The sequence below is a fragment of the Triticum aestivum genome, chromosome 5A (genome assembly GCF_018294505.1).
Source record: "Triticum aestivum cultivar Chinese Spring chromosome 5A, IWGSC CS RefSeq v2.1, whole genome shotgun sequence".
In the NCBI taxonomy this organism is placed as follows: domain Eukaryota; kingdom Viridiplantae; phylum Streptophyta; class Magnoliopsida; order Poales; family Poaceae; genus Triticum; species Triticum aestivum.
In genome coordinates, this window is record NC_057806.1 from 332,346,027 (window position 1) to 332,370,663 (window position 24,637).

At 45.6% G+C, this 24,637-nt stretch overlaps 5 protein-coding genes and 1 long non-coding RNA gene across 12 annotated transcripts; 2 read left to right on the forward strand and 4 right to left on the reverse strand.

The window, feature by feature from the left end:
* Positions 1-3,621: 3,621 nt before the first annotated feature.
* Positions 3,622-4,266, forward strand: LOC123103226 (uncharacterized). Its single transcript, XR_006449695.1, has 3 exons — positions 3,622-3,766; positions 3,844-3,951; positions 4,053-4,266. It is a non-coding gene; the product is annotated as an uncharacterized lncRNA (long non-coding RNA).
* Positions 4,223-15,564, reverse strand: LOC123103225 (uncharacterized). Of its 6 annotated transcripts, XM_044524740.1 has the most exons (11): positions 15,375-15,564; positions 15,067-15,268; positions 14,847-14,924; positions 14,611-14,727; positions 14,110-14,506; positions 13,804-13,999; positions 13,551-13,649; positions 13,152-13,408; positions 12,938-13,013; positions 10,813-10,851; positions 8,638-8,845 (listed from the first exon to the last, which is right to left on the reverse strand). In XM_044524740.1, exons 1-11 carry the CDS (start codon positions 15,549-15,551, stop codon positions 8,792-8,794), a joined length of 1,692 nt encoding a protein of 563 aa, XP_044380675.1. In that variant the 5' UTR covers positions 15,552-15,564; the 3' UTR covers positions 8,638-8,791. The 6 variants fall into 6 exon arrangements, with proteins under 6 accessions (XP_044380674.1, XP_044380675.1, XP_044380678.1 ...); XM_044524739.1 differs by lacking the exons at positions 8,638-8,845; positions 10,813-10,851 and adding an exon at positions 4,223-4,540; XM_044524743.1 differs by lacking the exon at positions 10,813-10,851 and having other exon boundaries at positions 8,647-8,782.
* LOC123103224 (uncharacterized) lies at positions 4,815-10,331 on the forward strand. 2 transcript variants are annotated; one of them, XM_044524735.1, is made up of 16 exons: positions 4,815-5,085; positions 5,208-6,017; positions 6,122-6,268; positions 6,349-6,483; positions 6,615-6,912; positions 7,220-7,303; positions 7,412-7,474; positions 7,667-7,744; positions 8,099-8,203; positions 8,288-8,470; positions 8,576-8,771; positions 8,897-9,092; positions 9,181-9,278; positions 9,400-9,659; positions 9,751-9,826; positions 9,930-10,331. In XM_044524735.1, coding segments are annotated over exons 1-14 (2,646 nt in total). In that variant the 5' UTR covers positions 4,815-4,833; the 3' UTR covers positions 9,401-9,659; positions 9,751-9,826; positions 9,930-10,331. The 2 variants fall into 2 exon arrangements, with proteins under 2 accessions (XP_044380670.1, XP_044380671.1); XM_044524736.1 differs by lacking the exons at positions 8,576-8,771; positions 8,897-9,092; positions 9,181-9,278; ... (1 more) ...; positions 9,751-9,826; positions 9,930-10,331 and having other exon boundaries at positions 4,819-5,085; positions 7,412-7,485.
* Positions 15,565-15,690: 126 nt separating the features above from the next.
* On the reverse strand, positions 15,691-17,157 carry LOC123103227 (uncharacterized). Its single transcript, XM_044524744.1, has 3 exons — positions 16,914-17,157; positions 15,981-16,751; positions 15,691-15,844 (listed from the first exon to the last, which is right to left on the reverse strand). The coding sequence occupies exons 2-3, from the start codon at positions 16,715-16,717 to the stop codon at positions 15,745-15,747; spliced, it is 837 nt and encodes a 278-aa protein (XP_044380679.1). The 5' UTR covers positions 16,718-16,751; positions 16,914-17,157; the 3' UTR covers positions 15,691-15,744.
* Positions 17,158-17,242: 85 nt separating this feature from the next.
* On the reverse strand, positions 17,243-18,104 carry LOC123106886 (uncharacterized). The gene is made up of 2 exons (XM_044528922.1): positions 17,915-18,104; positions 17,243-17,814 (listed from the first exon to the last, which is right to left on the reverse strand). The coding sequence occupies exons 1-2, from the start codon at positions 18,071-18,073 to the stop codon at positions 17,536-17,538; spliced, it is 438 nt and encodes a 145-aa protein (XP_044384857.1). The 5' UTR covers positions 18,074-18,104; the 3' UTR covers positions 17,243-17,535.
* A 562-nt stretch (positions 18,105-18,666) lies between these two features.
* LOC123106887 (protein FLOWERING LOCUS T-like) lies at positions 18,667-20,023 on the reverse strand. The gene is made up of 4 exons (XM_044528923.1): positions 19,741-20,023; positions 19,549-19,610; positions 19,279-19,319; positions 18,667-19,098 (listed from the first exon to the last, which is right to left on the reverse strand). The coding sequence occupies exons 1-4, from the start codon at positions 19,945-19,947 to the stop codon at positions 18,872-18,874; spliced, it is 537 nt and encodes a 178-aa protein (XP_044384858.1). The 5' UTR covers positions 19,948-20,023; the 3' UTR covers positions 18,667-18,871.
* Between the last annotated feature and the right edge of the window lie 4,614 nt (positions 20,024-24,637).

The following is a 24,637-nucleotide window of genomic DNA, read 5'->3' on the forward strand; positions in this document are numbered from 1 at the left end:
GCAAACTCTGGTTTTAGGTTTTGGAGCTACGAGTTATGGTTTTAGTAGCTAGTTGCGTGGGTTTTTGGTTTAGAGTTTGGGTTTTTGCTCGTTAACAGACTATGGCTTGTTATTAGATATTGGGGCGGCATTTGTAACTGGCAATGGTGATGTAATTGTTTTTATCCATTGACATTCCATCGAGATGTGTGTGTTGGGTGAGGAAACGGCATTCCACGGGGAAGTTGGTTGACCGTGCCACGGGTGTATGCGATTTACGAAAAGGGCGAAGATCGGACCGGCATATTTTGGAAAAGAAACAAAAAATGTGGTCAAACTTGGCACACGGTGGCTATGTGTACACGATGCCTTCGTGAGCTGTTTTATGGAGTGTTGATGTTCTAACATGGTGGTGATGTCCTCTCTAGTGGGACATTGCTCTTTTCAGAGATCTTGGCGCTTTCGATAATTAAATTTGCAAAGGACCAGCGCATGAGTGAAGTGGTTCACAAGCATTTTTATCTTGTAATCCATGTCGAGGGGTTAACAGGATTAACTTTTGAAAGGTTTAGCATTTAATATTTGCGGCCATAGATTAAGGTTTCAGCAGTTAGGGTGTGTGTTCACTGTTTAATGGTTCAGGGTATTTTAGGTAGGATTCACTAGTGTTTATGGGTAATCCAAAAAAAGGCTGCATGCACACTGTTTATCCTTGTTTCTGATGGTTAGGGTTTTAATTTCTGCAGTTGGTTCCAAAATTGCTTTATTGTACCTTGGTCAACATTACTATCACCGTGCAAACAAAAACACCCGATTAAAAAACAGTTTACTGGACAATTAACCGCTAATGATTAGGTGGGCGAAGGAAAAACGAATAACGCCTATTCGTCACATTGATATACTAGGCCGATTCAAAGATGTCGTGTTGTACTGATTAAAACGTCCGATGGAACCAAGTAAGTGGTGTGTTAGACCAATTTCAAGTTGTCGGTCCAGATTAAATCATTTTGTGCCACATTATGATGGGCGTAGGAAAAATTGATAGACTGGTTATTTGGCCCATAAACCACGCAAACGCTTCTGGAGTCCAAAATGGCTACGGTTTAGCCTTCCACCTTCTGCCTCCTGCAATTATGGCTATTCATCGCATTTATATGCTAGGCCGATTCAAAAATGTCGTGTCATACCGATAAAAATGGTCCGACGGAACCGAGTAAGTGGTGTGTTAGACGAATTTAGGGACGGGAGGGGCTGGAATGATCATTTTGTGCCACATTATGGTGGGCGTGGGGAGAAGCGATGGTTATTTGGCCCATAAACCCTACCAGCCCGTCCCGCCCTAAATAACTAGAGCTTAGCCTTCCACCTGCTGCCTACTACTAATCTGATCCGATCCAGCCCTCTTCGGTGCGCCGCCACTTCCCCCTCCTTCCTTGTGTGTCACCACTTTCTATTCTCCATCTATGTGCCTCTACTTCCGATCCACCTTCGGGACATGCAACCTCTGGTTTTAGGTTTTAGAGCTACGATTTATGGTGTGGCTAGCTAGTTGCGTGGGTTTATGGTTTACTAGCTAGTGGTGAGATAGACCAATTTTCCAGTTGTCACTCCGGAATGATCATTTTGTGCCACATTATGGTGGGCGTGTAGGAAAAGCGATAGACTGGTTGTTTGGCCCATAAACCGTCCCAGCCCCTCCCATCCATAAATAACAAGAGCTTAGCCTTCCACCTGCTGCCTACTAATAATCTGATCCGATCCAGCCCTCTTCGGCGCGCCGCCGCTTCCCCCTCCTTCCTTGTGTGTCGCCGCTTTATATTCTCCCTCTATGTGCCTCTACTTCCGATCCACCTTCACAACATGCAACCTCCGGTTTTAGGTTTTGGAGCTACAATTTATGGTTTTAGTAGCTTGTTGCGTGGGTTCATGGTTTAGTAGCTAGTGGTGAGTTAGATCAATTCCCCGGTTTGTCACTCCGGAATGACCATTTTGTGCCACATTATGGTGGGCGTAGGTAAAAGCGATAGACTGGATATTTGGCCCACAAACCATCCCAGCCCCTCCCGTCCCTAAATAACAAGACCTTAGCCTTGTTTTCTGATGGTTAGGGTTTTAATTTCTGCAGCTGGTTCCGAAATTGCTTTATTCTACCTTGGTCAACATTACTATCACCGTGCAAACAGAAACACCCGATTAAAAAATAGTTCTGGACAATTAACCGCTAGTGATTGGGTGGGCGAATGAAAAACGAATAACGCCTATTCGTCACATTGATATACCAGGCCGATTCAAAGATGCCGTGTTGTACCGATTAAAACCTCCAACGGAACCACGTAAGTGGTGTGTTAGACCAATTTCAAGTTGTCGGTCCAGATTAAACCATTTTGTGCCACATTATGGTGGGCGTAGGAAAAATTGATTGACTGGTTATTTGGCCCATAAACCACACAAACGCTTCTGGAGTCCAAATGGCTACGGTTTAGCCTTCCACATGCTGCCTCCTGCTATTATGGTTCCCTCTTGATGACCTAGGTAGTGGCTGGGCAGGTCCTCATCGACGCACCACCGCTTTCCCTTCTCCCTCTGTGTGCTTCTAATTCCCATCAACCTTCACGACCTGCCACCCCCTAGTTCGACGGTTTAGAGGTACGGTTTAGGGTTTTAGTATCTAGATGCGTGGGTTTAGGGATTTGTTCTCGCGTTAGCTGGCTATGGCTTATTGTTAGATATTGTGCCGGTTAACGGGATTGTGACTAGTAAAAAAGAGAATGATAAACCAGAGGAGTACAAGCTGGTTTGTCGCAAAAAATTGGACAAGGCGTTTCTCTAGCTAGACATGGAGGGGGGTGTGGGAAAAAATGTGTGCGGGCAAAAAATGAAAAACGGGAAGAATGTAACTGTGGAAATCAAAGCATACCCCGTAAAAAAGGGTAAAACAATGATGTGCGTCCAAAAAAATTATTTTTTTAATACATATATAATGTGAAAATTATTCTCAAATGGTCACCGGATGGATAATTTTTGGTACAGCGGACGTATGGCATAGCTGCAAATCCTCTCTAGTCCAAATTTTCTCGTGAGAGTATTTGGGTCTCTGCGCCGGACACACGCAGTAATTAAAGATGCTCCACCGGTCTTTGGACTTTGGGTGTGCTCAGCTGACCGAGTAGATGAGAAACACCACTTGTCGTGTCGTCTGTTATGGCCGCCCGTCGATGTGATTTGTACTGCGCACTCGATGGATGCCTATGGCGGCTAAACTAGATGTAGCTGCTGAGCTGAAGTGACAAGGCATGAGCATTGACCATGGGAGGCTGTGAACATGTGCTCCAGGGCGGAGACGCGTGCGACACGGTAGCTGAGTAAAATCTTTCCATGGATTTGCCATGAATGGGGGGTATCGATTTACTCCAAAACTGGTATGCACTGCGAGCGGCAGGTTTGGTTAGGTGAGCTATAAGTATGTGCTTCGTGACATGCCCGGCTGGAAAATTTGAATATTTGCTAAGCAAGATATGTATACGTCACCCCCCTCATTCAAATTTTTTTGAAATTTGTTTGGGAGGGAAAGCGATGGTTCCAAGGGTTTTCCAGTCGCCTACATAAGTGGGTGGATGCCCGAGCAAACAGCAACTCAAACCAGAAAGCTCTCGCTTAGCCTCTCAACCAGATCGACTTGCAAAAACCGCGCTCAGCTCCAAGCAAAGGCATGTCTCCTCCCCATGCTGATCGTAGCGCTACATCCGGCGTAACGGCTGTCTCCGATGTTAGCCTGACCGAGCAAGAGGTTAGTCTTGTCTGATTTAGGCGAGTTTTTTTTTCAAGACCACCGGATTAACATGTAGATGTGGCATCTATATGAAGGGTTTGGGCGAACATGCGTCGAGTGGCGTGGTTCTGGGAGCGGAAAACAGCGCGTCAGCTACAACAGACATCAATGGCATCGTCCATGGCAACACCACTCTGCCCCTAGTACGGTCTATGTTCCGAAAACATTGTTATTCCCTTGCCTTTTCGTTGTTTTTTGCGTGAGTGATAAGGATTGATGTTTTTCCATTTGCGCCTGCATGCAGGTGGGCTGAAGATGCTAATCCTGTTGAAGGGTACGGTGACTTCAACCCCATGGTCATGCTGATCGAGACTGCTCCTACAGAAAGTTGTGCGTCGAGCGGTGCGTCCTCGCGGGTCGGTGACGCCCGGCCGGGTTCCTGTTGCGAAGATGAAGAAGTGACGAGCCCCCCGCTCAAAAAATCCAGGTTGGTTTGACATTAGTCGTCTAGGTATAATTAGTGAGCGGTTGAAGTCTGTGTTTGGTGTGCTTAGTCAGTCGCGTGTGTGTTGGCAGTTTCTAGTGTGAGCAAAAAATCATTCAGCATGTACTACGTATTCAACTACTCGTTGCCACTTCCAATCAAAAGAACTGTTCGACCAATCAGCCCTCAACCTTGCTATTTTTGGATGTTTTTCTTTTGTGTTGTGTGATGTGCGGCCTCCAAAAATCGGTGATCCTCCCTCGTATCCCATGCATGGCTGGTTGATCGACGTGCGTGTTCACTGCTCCCTGCTGATGAAACTGTTAGTGTAATGACCTAGCTGCTCTGAGGCCATTCAGTTTGTAGTGCATCCATCGTTACTTTCCTAATTACCATGCACCATGCATTAAAAAAGAAGGGAGACGCATGCCGCATGTGTTTTGGGCCGCAAAGAAACAAAACGAAAAATTAGATTACGTAAACGAGTAAGCAAGAATGCTTAAAAAATGAGTGGGCGATCACAGCTCACTGATCGATGTGCCTGCAAATGTCCTGCCACCGCAGCGTGGTTTAATGAGAAGGTATCGAACCATTAGAGAAAATGAAAACAAAGATACTGCCTCTCTCCCCCTGGTGCGTGTGGCTGGCCAGTGGGACCATCATGAGTGCGAGGGGGGTCATAAAAGGCGGGCGGCTGGCTCGTTCTCCTCTCACACGCCATTCCCCCCTCACCACTCCTCCCTCCACTCGCTTCTGCTCTAGTTTCCTTCCTCTTCCACCACCATCGCATCCAGAGACACGGAGTGATTCAAAACCCGGTAGCGTTGAAGAAGACGACCAGTGGTGGCCCGAGGTGAGCCTCCTTCTCCTCACGAACTTTGCAATCCCATGCATTTTCGCTCCCTGCGCTAGATCTGTACTCCCTCTTTTCTTGTTTTCCTACCTTAATGTTGCCGTCTCTGCCTTGTGAAACAGAGCCACACTCCGATGAAGCGTTCACGCAGTTCATTGCGGCAGCAGGCCCGGGAAGCCGCTGCCATGCGGCTGCTGACCTCATACTCGACGCCACCCATGCCGACAACTGGAGCGGGAGCGGCGGCGAGGTGTGTTGCCAGAGGGACGCACATTCAGAGTTCGTACGCCCCGCAAAACCTCATCGGGGCGACCAACAACTGGAGCAGTGAGCGCATGAACCTTCTTCGTAGAACTGGTTTGGGTGGGCTTCTTCAACTTAGGCATATAGGGAATGTTGATAGGCAGCGTGCACTCTGGCTCTTGTCACGCATAGACCCCGACACTATGTTGCTAGATGCAGGGGATGATGTGTTTGTGCCAATAGATGCTCGCGCGTGTGCTAGAGTCCTAGGTTTGGAGGAAGGCGGCATACGCATCCCATTGGGTAAGCCACCGAGCAGGCCTGCAGCCTTGACTAGGGTTCTTGCTCTTCTTAGCACGGGTATAGCTAGATCAAGCAATGTTCCGGCCCAGAGGGTGTTAGCTATCCTAGAGGAGGCCATGGTTGGGGAGGTAGATGCTACAAGGGAACGGAAGCTGTTGGCAGCATACACACTGTATGCCGGTGCAGTCTTCCTAGCCCCACGACCAACCTCGGCTCGTGTTCCAGATGAGTTGCTTCCTGTTGTTGAAAACCCAGACCGTATAGCCGAGTTTGACTTCTGTAACCTGGTTGTGGACGTCCTCCATGAGGGTGCGAGGGCAATCAGGGAAGCGTTGCCGCACCACCCGAGTAATGTTGTGCTTCTGGGATGCCTCATGGTCCCCCTGGTGCGTACAAGTTTTACTTCTCCTGTACTACAACCAGCAAAAAAATTACTATCTATTCTCATGAGTGATACTGCTTCTTTTGGCATGGCTGTCCTCTTTTGTAGTTGCTCTTCTTGGACGCCAAGGAGCATGGTGTTGACGCCCTTGAGAGCCTTCCTGGGCCACGAATCGCCATTTATGGATCTTCACTGATGAAAACCATGTTGGCCAAGCACTTCCCGACTCATTTTTTCCTTGGCGGCATGCTTGCGGTAAGGGGAAAGTCATCTTGTGATGTGCTGAGCATTTTTTGTGGGAGTTTTCTTTTGCTAATAGAATGATGGATGTGCAGATTGGGGGCGACGAAGCAGCCCAAAACCCTTTGCCTCGGCCCCATGCTGCCCCAGCATCGCCAGACTTGGGTGCTGGGTCATCCTCACACCCTGCTGATGGAGCAAGTGATGCTCGTCGTAGGCTCAACGCGCAGGTAGTTCATATTCCACCCACCGCGCCTTGTTCCCCGTCTGCCAGTGATTGATGTGCTTGTGAAACTTATTTATCATGCGAGATTGGTTTCCCTGACTCTCACATCGCCTTGATTGGATTTCCTTGACACAGATCACCCGCGCTGCGGCTGCGGCCTTGTCTCTGACTTTGGAAAGAACTAAGCTTGGTGATGATAAAGATTTAGAGTGCATGCAAGAATCATTCCGCATACTAGATCTCCAGAAGAAAGCAAAGATGGAGGAGATAGCGAACATGGCGAGCGAGCGACGCCAAAAAGAACTGGAAGAGATGCTTGACATGTTTGTGGCTGAAATATTGCACTTATTGTCATACGGCCCTGGTACAGATGGTGCAGAATGGTGGAGGAATGCTTCTGAGAGGTTCTTGTCGCTCCCTCCAGGGGATCAAGGTCTGTGATCTGTGGATTTTGTTCTAGTTTTTTCAATATCTGTGTTGCATCTTAGATAAAAATAGCTGTAAGTTTCCATTGCTGAAAAATATATTTCTTTTAGTGTGGTAGCAGGGTGACAGGGCGTTTGTAGAACTTTTCTTGTGCAATCTAAAACAGGGAAAAAGGGAATAAAAGAAAAATAAACAAAAACATGCATGGTGCCATTTTGCTGACGAGCACAACAAATACTGTCAACCTATGACGAGCACAACAAATCGCCTTCCTTTGCATCCTAGTGATATTTCGCATGCTTGTTGTTTTGTAGGGAGAGAGGACATGGTTGCTATGGCACGCACAACAGCATCTGCTATACAGAGGACGGCAATCAGCAACTTAAACATCCAGACAGGTTAGATGTTTTTGCCCTTCATTACCTGAATGAATTTCATTTCTATTTTGCAACATCGCATAGCTGGGCTGACCTAACATGCCATTGGTGTTCTTCCTATTTCTCCAGGCGCACACATTGAATCAGGCATGGAAGGCAACAATGGCGAGCCGGGAGCACCTACTAGTGAGGGTACTATCTATGTACATCACTGGTCCCAGTTTTCGATATAAACTATTGGCATGGGGGGGATGCAAGAATATTTATGGGAAAATACTAAAAAATGCATATTTTGGGGTATGAAAATGATCATGCATGAGACATGAATGTTGGCTGTATTGCATAACTTGACATCAACTCTGTGTGCTTTTGAACTGCATCCAGCGGCGCATGACGGACATGCTAATGCTGGGGTTGGCGTGGAAGCCGGCAATGGTGAGCCTGCGTTGGTTTCAGTCGAAGGTGAACTTTCATCTAGATTTGCGTCACATGTTGCCGCCATTTATAGATTGTTTAGATAGACAAAAATGTGACCAGACATTGATTCCTTGCCAGCTACAAGCAGATGGTGTCAAATGTATGTCCAAAGATGGTATCATGTAAAAAAACTGCCCAGATCGCATCTGGCCTTGTGATGTGCATTATTTTCGGTTGCATTCTGCTGCAACTATGGCCAGTGATGAAAAAATGTATCTTTTTTGTTTCAGCTTCCCGTTTGTAAAAATTAAGGCTTACTTTGCCTGACGCATTAGTATTGGTCGCATTCTGCTGCAACTATGGTCAGTGGTGAAAAAATATATCTCTTTTGTGTTTTAGCATCTGGCGGCAGCAACCATCATGGTGGGAGTGCAGTGCAGGCACCCATGCCTCTGGCCTTTAGGCGTCCGTCAACTGAATATAGCAGCGATGATAGTTCTTCAGGTTATAAACCATCGATACTAGACGAGATGTCTAAGCAAACATTTTTTGCATAGATTGCGATATCCTATTTTCTAAAAAATGCAGATGATACTACAAGCAGCAGTGATGATGATATTGTTGATGTGGACGACAGTGATCTCTCCGGGAATGCAAACTACCATCAGATTTCTTCAAATTATGAAACTCCTCGCCAGATCAGACGGCTGTCAGCTAACAGTCCAAGATGCAACCTAGCAATTGGTGGGCCAAGCTTTGATGAATCACCAGGTAAAGGGCATTGCTTGGTTGGTATGCTAAAGCAACATTTCAAGAGAACTTGCTGCAACAGCAAAAAAACCATAGATTTATTTACTGGTATGCGTTTGTTTGCAGCACCTGCTGTGGCTGGTCCTGGAGTTCAAGCTCCATTGGATGTAGCTCCTGCTGTTGCTGCTCCTGCTCAACCAGACAATGTAGCTTTTGGGTTGTCCCCATTCCAGCTTGGTGTGGCCCATGATGAGCCAGTTGCATTTCGTTGGGTCAATTTCTATCAGGAAGCATTGGCTTGCCGCAATGATGAGTTGTTCATGTAAGTTCTCGCTGCACATATCATAATGATCCAGCCTTACAACCAAGGATTGGAAAAAATGCATCTAAATAATCCTGAAAAATAACATAATTCTTGTTATTGACGCCCATATTTGTGTCTGGCAGGGACTGGTTTATGCATAACGTGCTGTGGGAACTATTTATTGATGGTACAAAGATGGTGCAGAGTTTCCGCGAAAATGGAACCATGACTTACTACACAGTAGACGCTGGCATTAGGATGTTCAACGAGAAGGAAGTTGATATGATGCAAGGAACAGGGCAGCCTGTGTGGCGCTGTTTGACATTGGCTAACTTTGCGGTTAGTTTCATCAAACAATAAACTTGTTGTTGTTCTTATACTAGGCTACTCCTAAAAGAATTTCTATGCATGTTGCTATTGTCTTCAGGTTCAATTCCTCACACTCCAGGAGAGTATGATATGGAAACTGCCGTTAGTATGTTCTTGCCAGAGAAACTGGCATACTCTATCAAGATGTGCCGCCTGGTGAGCGCCTGCAATCTACTTTCTCATGTTTGCTGTTCTGTGCTTGTAAATCAAGTCATACTAGGTTGGCCGCTATTTCTCACTAATTCACTACTTGGTTTCGTTGTTTGTTGTTTTGTAGATAATGGCACCTGTGTTGCTGGAAGATTCAAGGGCATGGTGCCTGTACACGTTCGATAGGCTAGGAAAAGTACTGATAGTACTTGACCCAGTTCATAATCTCCAGGATATAGACATGTTGGCTAGGCTCCATGCTCAAAATGCAGAGCTGTTGCTCGAAGGACTCAAGCTGGTTGGCCAAACGCTGGCAGATGGGTTCACTATCAACAGGGCTGAATGTGACATTGAGTACAACCAGGGGATGCATGTCCCTTGCTCTATGTGAGTGCATACTCCTCTGTTCTATTGTTTGATGCAAGACATGCTGGTAGATTAACAACCCTTCTTTCCTGTAATTTTGTCATGGTTTCAGAGAGGAGTCCGGGATTTACATCTTCCACTATGCCAAGTTCTTCACTGGAGAACACCTTGTAGAAGACATCGATGACGTATGCCTCCGTTTGCAGATTGTTTGTTTTACCTTCCATCTTGATTTCACAACAACATTTTCCCCTAATTTGTCTTGTCTTGTTTCGATGCGGCAACTAACAGGATGGCCTGGTCGTTCTGCGCAAAAGGATGTTTTACGACGTGATGTTGACAAGGGGCAACGTTGGCAAGAAGCCTGGCTTTATGCTAACCGTCTTGAAATCTGGACTTGAATAAAATTGGTGCGAACATTTTGCACATCGGCCTGCCTGGAAAGAGTGAGCTTTCCTAACTAAGGTTGCTCGACTAGTGTGGCTGATTTGTCTTCAATGCAACTTGCGGAAGCACATCTATCCCCCATTTATGCAAGCTTGTATTAAAGACCAGACATATTAGTAGTAATTGTGCCTGCTGAACACTAGTTTAAGAACTCCCCGTTTGTAATATTTGAGGCTTACCTTGCCTGCCGCATTCTCAACTTATCGCTTGAACTACTGGTGTGTAATGTCTTGGACATCCATATGATGCCTTAAAATTATATTATCAGGTATCTGAATTGCCTAGGGTTATGCCAAAGGGTGCCTTTCATGCGAATGCATGTGAGTTGATCAGTCAAATCTAATGGAAAAACTAGAGATTTTCAAAACGAAAACATACCTATCTTATCTTGGACAGTATATGGGACAGGATGTTTGGCCATGCAAAGGGCAGTGGAAGTGTGTGATGACCATTTGTAACATTTTTTAGATGGATGGACAAGTGAAGCAAAATCGGTGACCATGGCGCAACACTTCTGGTATATAGGATGTCAACAAGTGCAGCACACTTCTACACCTATAAGTTTTCCTCACAAATAATTTCCATTGGTACAAGTTATATTTAGGTGGTTATTTTAGTGCAAGTGTATTGCGAAGGGAACATCGCGTGTTTTGTTCAGAACACTCGAAGGGAACATCGCGTCGTTGTGATGGAGGCAAACATGGAATTGACAACAAAAAACATTTACCTTAAAAGGTGTTGCGGCTTCCAATATGCTCATCAATTGCTGAAGAAAATTACTGAAAACTTTGTGATAAACATGTAAATTGGGAGAAAAAGGTAAAGTAAAATAAATAATAAAATATTTTATTTTGGACATTGACGAAGGTTTCCCATTATAGGCAAAAAAGTCAAGACAAATTGAGCAACCTCAACGTAGAACCAGCGGCGGATGATTTACCGGAAAAGGGGTTTCGATGCCGAGCTCAAATGCTCCATGTTGAGAATAATTAGTAAAAAAATTATAGTACAACGTCAGTATCAAAGGGGAAATAGAGCGATTTTCCAATTTAAAAAGCTGCTTTATGGACAGTGATGAAGGAATTTCATTGGTGGCAATTTTTGTTTTTAATAAAACAATGACACTCGCCTCCAATTCCCAGGCTCGAATGCTCATTGGGGTAGAAAAGTAAGTTTGTGATAAACATGGGAATTGGGAGAATAATAGTAAAGTAAAATAAATATAAGATAGTTTATTTTGGTCATGGTCGAAAGTTTACCATTATGGGCAAAACATTCAAGAAAATTCCTAGGCTGTGATTTGGAAACTTCAGTGGACGTCTAATAGCCAAACATATCAACTAGGGGGGTGCTACAATGTCCTGGTAAAGCAATTGGGTGGATAATTGGATATTTCGGGGTAATCGCCCCTAACACTACAGATGCCAAAAAAGAAGATGAGACCATGTGGCAAATCCAGTAGGACGATAGATGACCGCCGAGACGCGGCGCAGCCAAAGACAAATTGAGCAACCTCAACATGGATCGTATGCTCCACCGCAGCAGAGAACCAACGACGAAGAATTTACCGGGATAGGAATTTCGATCCCGAGATCAAATGCTCACTGATGTGAATAATTAGTAAAAAAACATGGTGGTAAACATTGGAATCGAGGGGGAAAACATTTTTCCAAATTAAAAAACTTCTTTTATGGACATTGGTGAAAGATTTTCATTGGTGGCAGAAAAAAAATCTGCTAAAACAATGACACTTGCCTCCAATACGTTCAAATGCTCATTGGTGCAGAAAAAATACTAAAAAAGTTTGTGATAAACATTAGGGTTGGGAAAAAAAGTAAAGTAAAATGACTAATAAAAAAGTTTATTTTGGTCATTGACGAAAGTTTCCCATTATGGACCAAATTTCAATAAAATCCCTGGTATGTGATTTGGAAACTTCGGTGGACGTCTAATACCCAAGCATATCAACTAGGGGGGAGGGGTGCTACAATGTCCTGGAAAAGCAATTGGGTGGGTAATCAGCGATTTAACGGAAAAGGGATTTCGATCCCGAGCTCAAATGCTACCTGATGTGAATAATTACTAAAAAAGACATTGTGGTAAACATTGGAATCAAGGGGGAAAAGGCGTTTTTCCAAAGAAAAACTTCTTTCATGGACACTGGTGAAAGATTTTCATTGTGGCAACGAAAAATTCTGCTAGAACAATGACATTCGTGGCCCGCCCTCCCCACTTGCAACCCACCCCACGCACAGGGAGCTTCAGCAGGAGCGCAAACATCATGCATTTTGGGCGTGGTGCCGAACCCGCCACTGGATCATGGATATTGACGTTGGAACGCACCACGTACCATACGGAAATTGCGAAAAAAAACAACTAACACAGCGGGTGCAACAAGAATGGTTGCAATAACAAAGTCTGATAATATTAAACTAGTCAAAGTCGGCCACGGGGGGGGGGGGGGGGGGGGGGGGCATGATGGAACATGTTGGGGGTGAGGATGGTAGCAAAGATTTAAAGGTGCGCCAATTTATCATGGATACATGCTGATATGTCGTAAAATCTGTTGTGGTGCCTTCGCGAGGGTGACGCGCGAGTGATCGTAAGCACATTGCATGAAGTCATGCTTAGAGAACATGGAACGAGGTCTTGATGAATTCAAGTACATCCGATGGGACGAGCGAGATGTTGTCCTTTAGTCGCATGACGTCATACAGGAGGGTGTGTCGGTGCAACTCCAAGTTTTCTTGTGAGCAAAAAAAGAAATCCAACAAAAAAACGTTCATGCTGGATGATAAATTGCACGAAAAAATAAATGGCTGCAAAAAGAGTCCTGATTGTGATGGGCGTACCTTGTTTAGTGACTTCACGAGCTTCTCACCATCGAAAATTTTGGATAAGAAAGTCACACAAAGCCCAGATTCCTCGCTGTGCACATAAGACATAAGAAAAAAAGGTTTCAGCTGGACATTTTTTGTACAAAAAATGCATGAAAAAACATGTGTGAATCTGAAAATAATCTACATAGGTGACCGTGCAAGTAGTAAAAGGGAAAAAATAAAAAACCTAGTAAAATTGTCCTCCATGATCATGGGGAAGTCCCTGGTCCATCTTTCTATTTTGTAGGGCCAGTTGGAGTAGAAGTGCCTCGCACACAAGAACAACCCATCAAGGATTTTCCCGGTTGCGTACTCGTGCAACCTGATGCTTTCGTTGCTGAAACCAGTCGTGCCAACGAGTGGGTCTAGAACGGTAATCTTTTTCTTTGTGAAATCAAAGGCGTATAGGCACCACCCCAATGGTAGAATGGCAGGAGCATAAAACTGTTGAATAAAAAATGAGTAAGTTCAATAAAACATGCGTAAAATTGGGTTAGCTCATCGTATGGGTGGTCAAAAACATGAGAGGTGCCGGGCGTGCCTTTAGGGTTGGTAAGAACACATGTCAGAAAAGAGATGAACTAACCATACGAAAGGATGCAACTTTGAATGACATGGGATCTTGCTTGAATTGTTGCCGGATAGACCTAATTGTTGTTAGCTCTCCATCGGCAATAGCAAAGGTCTTTTTTAGGTCGTAGAGCATGGGACATGCAAAAAAATAAAGAGGAAAACGAAAAAAGGGGAGTTAGACATAATCAGCTAATAAAGATAAAAATGTTGAGCATTGAAAACCGATGGAGTATATATAAATAAAACTGGCAAGTGGCTGGTCTTACAGCAAAGTCTGGCTCCATGAATTTTTTCCACCTCAGCCCAGGTTCATCGCAGTTTAGCGTTGCGTCGATCTGGCCGAACCGCCGCATAATGACTGCGCACATCTCATGACTCATCGGTTGGCCCTTAATAAGCTGGTCAGCAATGTGTGTCCCGGTCATGTATATTAGCCTTGGACACTTGTGGATGACCCAGACCCTGCATTTAAAAAAAGTGCAAAAAATCTCAATATATAGTGACCGTCTGACGAGCACAATTGGTGATCTGATGCAGATGGACAAGTGTTCCAGAACAGATTGATGTACTACCTAGACAATGTACACTCTGCTGTGCTAGCAAACCAATCCTTTATAGCTGAACATGCAATTGCTGACGGGGCGGATGGCACGGAACCAGCTGACCAAGGATCGCGTGCCATGTTAGCTCCAGCTAGCAGGATTTTCTCATTGTGTTCATAAAAACTCTGGCCAAAAGTAATCGAGCCTTGGCATCCATCTGGGTGTTTGTCTGCATATAAGATTATTAACTCTGATATGATATCACTAGCAAACTGTGCCGCGGCCTTTGATTCAGCGCATGAAGCATCTGGGTTATTGCGGTGCGAATGACTTGTCTTCCCTTTGCTATATGGAGGACAAATATCATTGTCATCTTCAAATGAGGGCTGCTGGATACATATTCTCTTCATGTTTGGTCCACCCGTGCCTGAATCGTATCACATAAAAAAGTGACTATTGTTGATGATTATGGGATGGTATGTAGGAAGGGATACACCAAAAATGGGCCAAGAGAAAACATGACAACTAAACTGTGTATGCCGGATGTAGCTGATCCAACAGAGTGCCGGCTGCTCGATGGTGTTGTACCTAGCTCCTTGCGCTTCCCAGGCACTAGACTGTGGCTATTAGAATGAGTTGCCGAGCAAGCTGGTGATTCAGTGGTCGTCGGAAAAGGGAAAATAGATGTCAGGAACACTTACTAGAGCTCAAAAAATGTGTTGGTACTAAACCACTGTATGGAAACCTAAAAAAAACAAAACACTTACCATCCGCATGTACTGCAGGCGGCAAGCTAGCACCCAAAGAACGGATTGGTGGGACATTGATAGGGGTATGTGATGCACCTATATGATCATTTGGGCAACATGAAACTGGTTAACACAGTTAACGGGTAGAATAATCTATATTTTTAAAAAGGCTAACTGGTTAACACGGTTAATGGGCCGAAAAAGGCTAAAAACAACGTAACAGTACAGGGGTCAATACCAGCAATTGCAATGTCTCGCAATGCATGAGTTTCATGCCCAGGGGTGTTGAAGTTACTCGGTAAAAACCCATCGGCTAAACTAATCATTATCTTGTCTGCAAAAGCAACCATCTCGTCGTGTGATGCCTGCTGCAATTCGAACATGTTGCGCATGACACGGGCATTGTGTTCTCTCAGATAAATTGCTACTGGGTGTGAGAACTGCAGAATAAAACATGGACAGGCAGTTAAAAAAGTAGTGACTGAAAATGATTTGCTGGTCATTATGTTGGATGTTGGGATGAGGGTGCGAAAAATGATTACTTACAAGGCTCGGATACCGGGCACGAAGATGGTTTGCAAAGTCGGCAGGGCCTTTCCTAGCTGTGCCCCGCCTATTTGAGTTGGGTGTCGCGCTTGAATTGTACCTTGTAGCATTTGATTCTGGTGTCCTGAACATGTGGCTCTTCTGGCCGAGCAACCGGTTTGGTGAGGGATGCCGCATTATGTAAATGGACCGAGAGCTAAACCGTTGTTAAGAAAAGTGGTCATCGATTGCATAGTAAGGATGACTCGAAAAACAACTGAGCGGCCCTATCGTCTTGGAAAAAAAATAGAAAAAAAATTGCGAGTCCCCAGGCATACCCTGGAGATTGAAAATGCTGGTTCACCACCTTGACTGCAACTGAGCGCCTCTATCATCTTGCGGGTGATGTCATAATCGAAAACACAGACCCTGGGCGTCGAAGGGTCTCGAGGAGTTTGCTGACCCAGGTCCAAATTGTCGAGCACAAAAACCTGATGAGGGGTGATAAGAAAAATTTCAGAACTTCTCTTATCAACATGGACCTATGGTATATCACGACAGAATGCATGTCATTTTCAGAATTTTTTTTTGCAACAAACAAGAAAAATAGGACACATTTCATTTCACCTGTAGGAACAGATGGCAACCACAAGATGTATAGTTGAGTGCCGTGTCTGAAGATCAGTCTTCAGCTTTCGGACAGCGCTTAACAGGTGCTCGATGACAAATTCACACCAATCAAATTGACTAATCTCTAAAGTTGTGTTCAGTGCACCCCAGTAGTCTACGCTGGTGTAGTCATTCTTCGACGAAGGACATAGCAAATGCCCAAAAATAAAAATAACAGCGGCAATTTTAAACATCTCTATGGCGACCCTAGGCGAGTCTTCCTGGATGTCTTTCAATAGTATGGCCTCTGCAGCTTTCAGGTTATGTGTGCCCTTGTCACTAAGCTCTTCTGCAAATTTCTTGTACTCAATGCATGCCTCCGACAAGTCACATGGATATGTTGATATCCTTTTCCCACCTACTGGAAGCCCAAAAACATTGTTGACATCAGCTGCTGTGAACTTGATTGAACGCCCTTCATCTATGGTGATTACGCATGTGTCTGCATCCACCCTCTCCATGAGGAACGAACTGAATTTCAGGTTCAGCTTCGGCAGGGACCTGAGTGACAGCACGCCTTCAAAACCAATCTCTGCTATCAACTTCCTCTTGAACTGTCCAAACTGGGAGAATATGTTGCACGGCTTTTGCACTGAAATCCTAGATGTAACTGCGCCTGGGCCTACGGCGGATGCGAACTCCCAGTTATCTGTGACCTGTAAATCAGACGCCTCTAGGTCTACATTGCTTTCCATGCCGGCCGAAGACGCCGATGTGATGAGGTGCGCGCTACAGATTGAACAGAAAATACAAGATGGATCTGGTAAATCAAATGGCTTTCTATAATAATCCGTACTAAACTCGAGCATTTCAATGGATCCCTACTGCTATAGATGAATAGTTTTTGCAACTGCGAGTGTGATACAGAGAGTTGGATTTGCCTTTACATACCTGCCTCCTGTTCTTGCTTGAATCCTCACTGCCTCCTCTTCTTGCTTGAATCCTCGACTCGCAGGGCTGAACCCGTTTGCTTAAGTGGCTGGTGCCATGGATACGATGCAAGCTTCAGCGCTGGTGGGGGAGGAAGGAGATGCCGAGATGGCGTGCGGTGAGCGAGGCAGAAAAGCAGGGGAGATGGCTCGCACCGCTCCCTTCTAGTTTCAGCGCGCGTTCTATTTACTGTTGGGTGATGGTGGTTGTGTGCACAGTTGGCGACAGAGTTAACACCCGACCTGACTAGTCAACACAATTTACTACGTCCAGCAAGTAGATATCACCAGTCAAGCAAAAAGTGGGGCCTCTCTCTGACTATGTCAACATTTTTCCGCTGGCCAGACTGATTAGCGTGTCCATCCGATGATGCAGATAATCATACATTGATGAGCTGATTATTAATTAACATAAACTTGAAGCATACACTGACAAGCTTTTGCATGCTAACTCGATGACCCATTAACGACCTAATCAACAGGCTCAGTGACTCGCAACTAGAACTAGAGGGAAAGGATTACAGTGGATAATTGGAAAACATATGTCTACGATTAGAACGGATAGGGTGCTTGACAGTAGCTCATCACACCCGTGAAAGGATGGTCAGGGTGAAGATCATGTTGATCACCATGAGGCAGATGAAGAGACAGTCGCGGCCTCCCCTGGCCTGTGCTTGTTCAGTCCGCTGCTGCCTGACGATCTCGGGTGCCTGCTCCGGCTGCGTCTGCGTAGCATGTCCAGCCATACCTTGGCTCGAACCTTGGACACCGTATGGGTCTCCATACCTCAGGCGAGCTTCCCTCCGCCGAATGATTCCGGCGTAAACATCTTCCCACCTGAACCAGCCGCACTTGTCTGGGCCCTGCTCAGCCCCATACCACAAAAAAAACACAAACAACAATGTGAGACTTCATTTATCGATTTTCCCATGGAACTTCTTGTGGACATTGATGAAAACTTACACTGTCAATCGGGCACTTGTAGAAGCGCCTCCCCTCGTTCGGCCCTTCTTTGCTGCAGATGTTTGTCTCCACCCTGACCTCCTGGCAATCAGGGCACATGATGAGCGGCAGGTGTTGGCGTCTATCTCTGGAACGAACTGAGGAAGAAGAAGCCGCCATTGCTGCGATTCCAAGCTATTCACTGATGAGAGCTGAGAGGAGGAGAAGCATTAGGCTGCTGTTCTCCGGCGGTATAAATAGAGCATTTCCCCAACGGTCTGATCGTCAGACCCAACGTTCGGATTCCAAACGATTAGCTCATCGGCTTATCTCTGAACATGGGAGCGTGAGCTTGCCCATGTTCGTCAGTGAGTGGATTAGCTGCTAGCACTGCATGCACATAATGGGTGGATCGATGGCACGTCTAACTAGCCTGCCATGCATTTTCGTCAGTCCTGGGATGCTACTGCACGAAAATATAGAATACGGTGTGGCATATATCCTTGCCAGCTCGAATACATGTCATTAAATGTGTTGGTGCAGCTGCTAGATGCGATTATAGACGACTAGGATACCGAGCTGCATAGAGCTCGTCCGCCAAACGGCATTTTCGGTTATGGGCTAACTATTTAAATATACAAGGTATGAGATACTTATATGGAACACTTTTTCGCGTGCAAAGGAGATATACCGAACATGTGAGCAAGATCACCTCAGTGTACCGCAAATATTATATTAGAGATATCAGTACTTCTTAGTACTTGTCATGTTGATAAGCTCCATAAAACACACAGATACAAATACATACACAATATTCTATCTTGGCAATCGCACGCACTCTCTCACAATGCACGGCATGCATACTTATACTACGTTGTACATGTGTATGTCATACTTTCTTTGCCTTCAATAATTAGGTCGGACCGGGTCCTGTTGTCGATGATGGGCGACGGTCGGACAGCCTTGTCGCCGTGGACTTCAGCTGCACCTCCGGCCACCGCAGCCGCCCTCCCTCTGGCAGTTGAAGTAGGCGGCGGCGACCGGCACGCCAAGGCAGTAGCACGCCGCGAAATCCCTGGTGTTGAAGTTGGGGCGCCACCCCGGCGCGTAGATCACCTGCCTCACCGTCTGCCGGAACACGATGAACGCCAGGCGGTGGATCCCCGCCTTGGGCTGCGGGCTCTCGTACGCCACCACCTCAGTTCCTGACACGTTTCATCAGCAGAGTAATAAGAAAACTTAACGCATGATTAAACATATACTGCAATAGTACAATGCGAAATCCACATGCATGCATGTTCAATCCTCTTAGTGAACGTGGCAGCAGCTGGTTAGTGCATGCATGGGACTTGTCCATATTAATTTCTGCCAAGTCGCCCGCTTACCATGACTGACATCACCTCCTTCCGGTATGTCCATCACTAACCTGCACAGCAAATGAAAAGGACGCATGAATAATTTATTCTTGATAAACAAGCACGGAGTCTGTGGTAGGAGTATAAAAGAAACGAGACCATCCTAGACTAGCCTTGGAGGCATATTTGTGTTAGGACTTAGGAGTATGATGATGCATCAACTGATACAAGAAATTAGGGTTGACATGGGAAAAAATGAATGGTTGGTTAATGATTAGCTCTAGTTTAGCACGTACGTACCAATGGAGGTACTCCCTTTTGGAAGGGTTGCTTGGACTAGGTGCATCAGGATCCACCATCACCTAGTAACAAAACATGGCAGTAACATATACATGCATCAGAAGGAGCATCAGCAACCACGACAAGTGTTTTTTCTTTTCTTTCGAAAAGGACGCAATAAGCATCGATTGATGCAATTGGCCGGTGACTCACCAGCGTGTATAGTGATGTTTCATTGCGCCCCCGGGAGCCAGTTATCCGGACGGTCGGCTCCCTGGCCACCTGCGACGGCCTCAGCCCAGACCCACTGGTCATCTCGCGGTTGTTATAGAACAGCCTCAGCACCGCCGAAGCATCAAAGTGGTCGATGATTTCTCCGACGATGTTCCCGACGACCAGCGGATTCCTTGACGTGCTCATCGCCGGCTCGATCGGAAGACTTGTCACCAGCTAGCTAGCTAATTTTCCCGCAAGGAAAATAAAAGCTAGCTAGCTAATTAAGCTCAAATGTGCATGAGAGTTTGCATAGGTGAGCTACGTATTTATATGCTTGAAATGGATACGATACGATCGATTCCTTGCATCGGAATATAAACTTTCTTTAAAGATCCATCTTAATCCTCTGGGCATAGACATATACCAAGTGGAGAGACCATTTCGGAGTGAATAAAATCTTGAGGTAACCATGCCAAATCCAGTTACGGATGCAATGTACAAGTAACGGGGAGACGGAGAAAGGAAGTGCTGACGCCTTAGAAAGGAAGCTCTTTGACCCCCAATGTGATGACAACTCACAGGTAGCTATATACTTAGTTTTCAGGCACGATCGATACCCCAGCAGCAATAGCCTGGACACCATTGTTTTCCCTTCTGCTTTCTCTCTTTTCTCTCTTAATACTAGCTAGCTAGGTGAATCCAGTCATCGTATTGGATTCTTCACGTAAAGTGGATGCGGAGGCAAAGGCGCAAAGCAGATATGGTGGTGTACTTGTTGAGAAGAACATGAGTTCAACAAGTGAATTACGAAAGCAACAAAGTTTATATCCCCATATATTCCTTTTTTCAAGTATCATCCAGGTATGTTCTTTTGTACCAGAGCCTGTTTGATTTTATCAGCTGCCTAGGCCTAGCTATATCTTTTTAGCTACCTCACTGAAGATCTTATGGCTCCCGTGCCAAAATAATGCACCCTACGATAAAACAAGATAGTTCAACTCGAAGTCACTTCTCCTGAAGGTTTTAGCAGCGTCCTATACATATATCGGGAATGAGTTTAACTTGTTTTGTTTTGAATTTATATTTCAGTGCAACTTTGACAATACAATTTTATACTCCATGTTAAATTGTTAATGCAAGAAAACTCACATTAAGTACAACACCTGACACATTGAGTTAGTAGTTCAGTGGTACATCCTCATTATTCACCATAAATTTTATATCATTTTAAATTTATAAATTTTTGCTCTAATTTCTATAAAATAAGTGATAAATATATGTACATCCCTTTTTGCTAGTTAAATGGAATAGTGGTTCTGATTGTAGTATATGTAGACAAATCTAAGACAAGTTTCTTGGAACGGAGGTAATAGTAGTTATTTTCCTAGGGGATACATAATTCAGAGAGTTTTGCGTGCCTATTCGCTCCGCTGGAAAATGTAAAGCGTATTTTGAGTGTTCAAATTTTCAGTCAACACAATTTATTTCAGACTATTCTTCTTACTGTTAACAAGGTCACAATCACAATAAAGAACTTTGGAAGGTGGCTCCATTGATATCAATTTTGTGTCACATAACCCGTATATAATATTGCATTCAAATGTTGGCTAAGGCGTGGATTTGTTGGATGATCAACATACCGCTTAATTTCAATGGAGAGAGTATAGTTAAGAAAGAACTAAATGAACCTTTTGTGAACCGTGCAAATCATTTCCCTAGTTAATCTCAAAATGTGTTGCCTATCACATGCAAGGTTTAAACTTTCAATAACACACACAAAAATCAGACCTCGCCGAAATATTCAAAATTTGAGATTTCTTTCAGATTCAGATATATTAAAATCGACTTAATTTTAACGAAATTTCACCTACTTTAAAGTTGATTCTTAAGGGCATGTTCAATGCGAAACCTCAAACCGCCGCATACGTCCGGACCGCGCGATCTGGACGCGTGTTGCCATCCAGTGGGTCTGTATCGGTCCGCTCGGCAGTCCGGACATACTTTTTTCTGCAAACCAGTGATAAAATGTGTGTGTGTGGGGGGGGGGGGGGGGGGGGGGGATTGCGGGCGTCCGGGTCGCTGGCACGTTCGCTTCTGACTACCCTGGCCCACCCATACCCACCCTCCCTCACACGAGTGTTTTTTCGCTCGGTGCTAGCTACCCGCATTCGTGCCGCTGTGAGCAGCTGCTCCGCAATGACGCCGACCAAGAGCGGACGCGACCTCTCACTGCCGCCGGCATTGAAGCGGCGCGCCAGCCAAGAGAGCTCTGCCTGCTACACGCCCGACTGAACACGCCTCCTCGCATGTCCGACTGAACATGCCTCGTTGCCTGCATTCATTAAAGTCGCGCGTGTGCCGAGGAACCTACTCCGTCCACACGTCCGTTCGTGAGCCGACCGACATTAAACACAACGTCAGTTGGCTCCTCGCGTCCACCGGCTATTTAATGAGGCCAGGCGCCGGGCAAGAACCGCACCACACCTCCGCTCCCCATATCCTCCTTGCATCATATTCTCCACACTATCCATGGCATCCGGCGAGCAGGAAGAGGGGTTCTCCTGCATAAAAGTCAGTTGGGTGGTTTGCCGAGCCCGCCGGATACGAGCTAGAAAACTCACTGCTCAATCTCCCTCGCCGCTCGAAGCCGTCAGTACAAAGAGCGAGGCTGTAGTCTTGCGCACGGAGGATCAAGTGACTGCTCCAAGCTGGCACGTGGTTCAACAAGTCACCGCTCCAAGCTAACTCACGGAGGAGCACGGCGGCATGGGCAAAGATGTTGCCGTGAACAATGTTGTCCCGTACCACTCCTCCCATGCCATCCGCCGTCGCGCCCTGCCGGTGGATAAAAAAGCCGGCATCATGGAAATCAACGAGGCGACTAACACGTCCGCAGCCGCCGCCGACAGGGAGGAAAAGTATATCATGGGAGGCCCCCGCCGCTTGCGTCCCATGAAGGCCCTCGCCGACGTGCACATCCCATACCTTGCCCTCTTCTCATGCCACCATTGTCACCCACCCCAAAAACCAACCCTGATACTTGCTTCATGGAAGCGGACGCCACTCCGATGAGCGGTGCTGCCAAACATAGGGAAGGTATGGGGAAGCAGAGGCTATTCTTCCCCTCTAACTGAAGCATATCCCTCAAGGGCATCCGGCAGTCCGATGAGGAGGCTGCCGAACATGGGGATGACATGTCAGGGAGGGACTGGGGAGGGGGCGGGGCTTCATTTTCTGGGGCTCATGGTCGACCGAAGATGGGGAAGAACGGGCACTGGCAGTCATATTAGTCTAGGTTTAGAGTCTGGTCTAGTAGAAAAGTGTCTAAATGTAAAGAGTTTGTTACGGTTTAGATGAAAAACATCCGGTTTTGTGTAAAAAAAAATGTCCGATTTGTTTGAGTTTAATCGAATTTATTCATTTTCGTTGAATTTCATTTGAAATGTAACCGGACATATGTGGATAGCTTTGGATGACCGGCCCCCGCATCCATCTTTGCAGACTGGTCCCCTTGTCCGCGGACGGACGTTGGAGCAAATTTGTGGGCCGGTGTTGGAGATGTCCTAACTATTTTGAATCTGGCATGAAGTTTCGGGGTTACAAACATTGTTGTGCCCGGTCCTTTGTCTCTATGTATGTTTAGAAAGATGTCCATTTGGATGGAGCGGGTCCATGACATGCGTACTAGATCACATTTTCATGTTCAGGTTACAATAGCGAACCAATATGTGATTGGATGGTTAGAGGGACGGTAGTATCCAGCCCATCAGGGTTCAAGTCCTAAACTTGATATTAGTGTCGCATTATTCCTAGATTTATTTTAGTCTTCCCGCGATGTTTGTTCAGTGGACGGAGATGTTCCCGTCAACTGCAAGGCGCATGTGATTACTTCGTAAAATCTCAAGATGGTATGCCGGCTCGATCTTTCAAAAATGCTCATAGAGATAGAATATGCATGCGTTCATTCATAGAGGTAAATGTATGGCTGTGTATGCGAGTGACTTCGATTATACTGTGTTAAAGAATGTTTTGGTTACCCTACTACGTGTCATGTCACGTTGGGTTGAGCATGCATGCGTGCTTTCATAGAGATGAGCGTATGCTTGTGTATGCAGTAACTTTGAACTATATTAAAAAAATGTTCATGTTACAATATTACGTGTCACGTTAGGTTGATTTTTAAGTGCATGACTTATGGGATCATAATTAACCGCTCCCATGAACTAAGCTTATCTTCGTTAGTTAGGTTTCTTATGGCGGAATCAGTGCATTGGATTAAATACTAGACTTGCACATGTGCTACATATTTTGGTCTTCCGACGGCATTCTATCAGTGGTTTCTAAAGAAAATAATTAACCGCTCCCGAAAGATGCAATGTACGTGGCCTGAAAAGAAGAACGTGAGGAAAAGAAAGAGATCGAGACGTGGGTTTGCCTATGATACTCGAAAGAGGCACTTCTAGGATTACCCTGTCCCACTGTAAAGAGTTGTTTGCGCGTTCTAAAAGGCACTTGGTGCTCGTGACAAAATGCTGTGCACCTTTTTCTTCTGAAATATCAAATGTAGTGTACCTTTCGATCCGGTGGACCATTTTTTCTTTTAGCTCCCCGGGTCCATGAAGGTGCAAAGCCCATTCGGCTGCAGATTAGTTTGGCAGGTGCCTAATTTACAGTCAGCATTTCGTATGTCACAATTTCATATTCGACTATATGAATGGTAGAAGGTGAACCGACGAGCTTTGCATAGTTAGGATTTGGGACTCCCTATTGGTCAGGTGCGTGCGTCAGTCCAAATTCTGGAGCGTTAGATTTTCGTTCAACGACCATCAACTAAGCGCACACTGTTCTGTCTTTCTCTCCCGCTCGCTCACAACTCGCACTTGTCGTGGAGTCC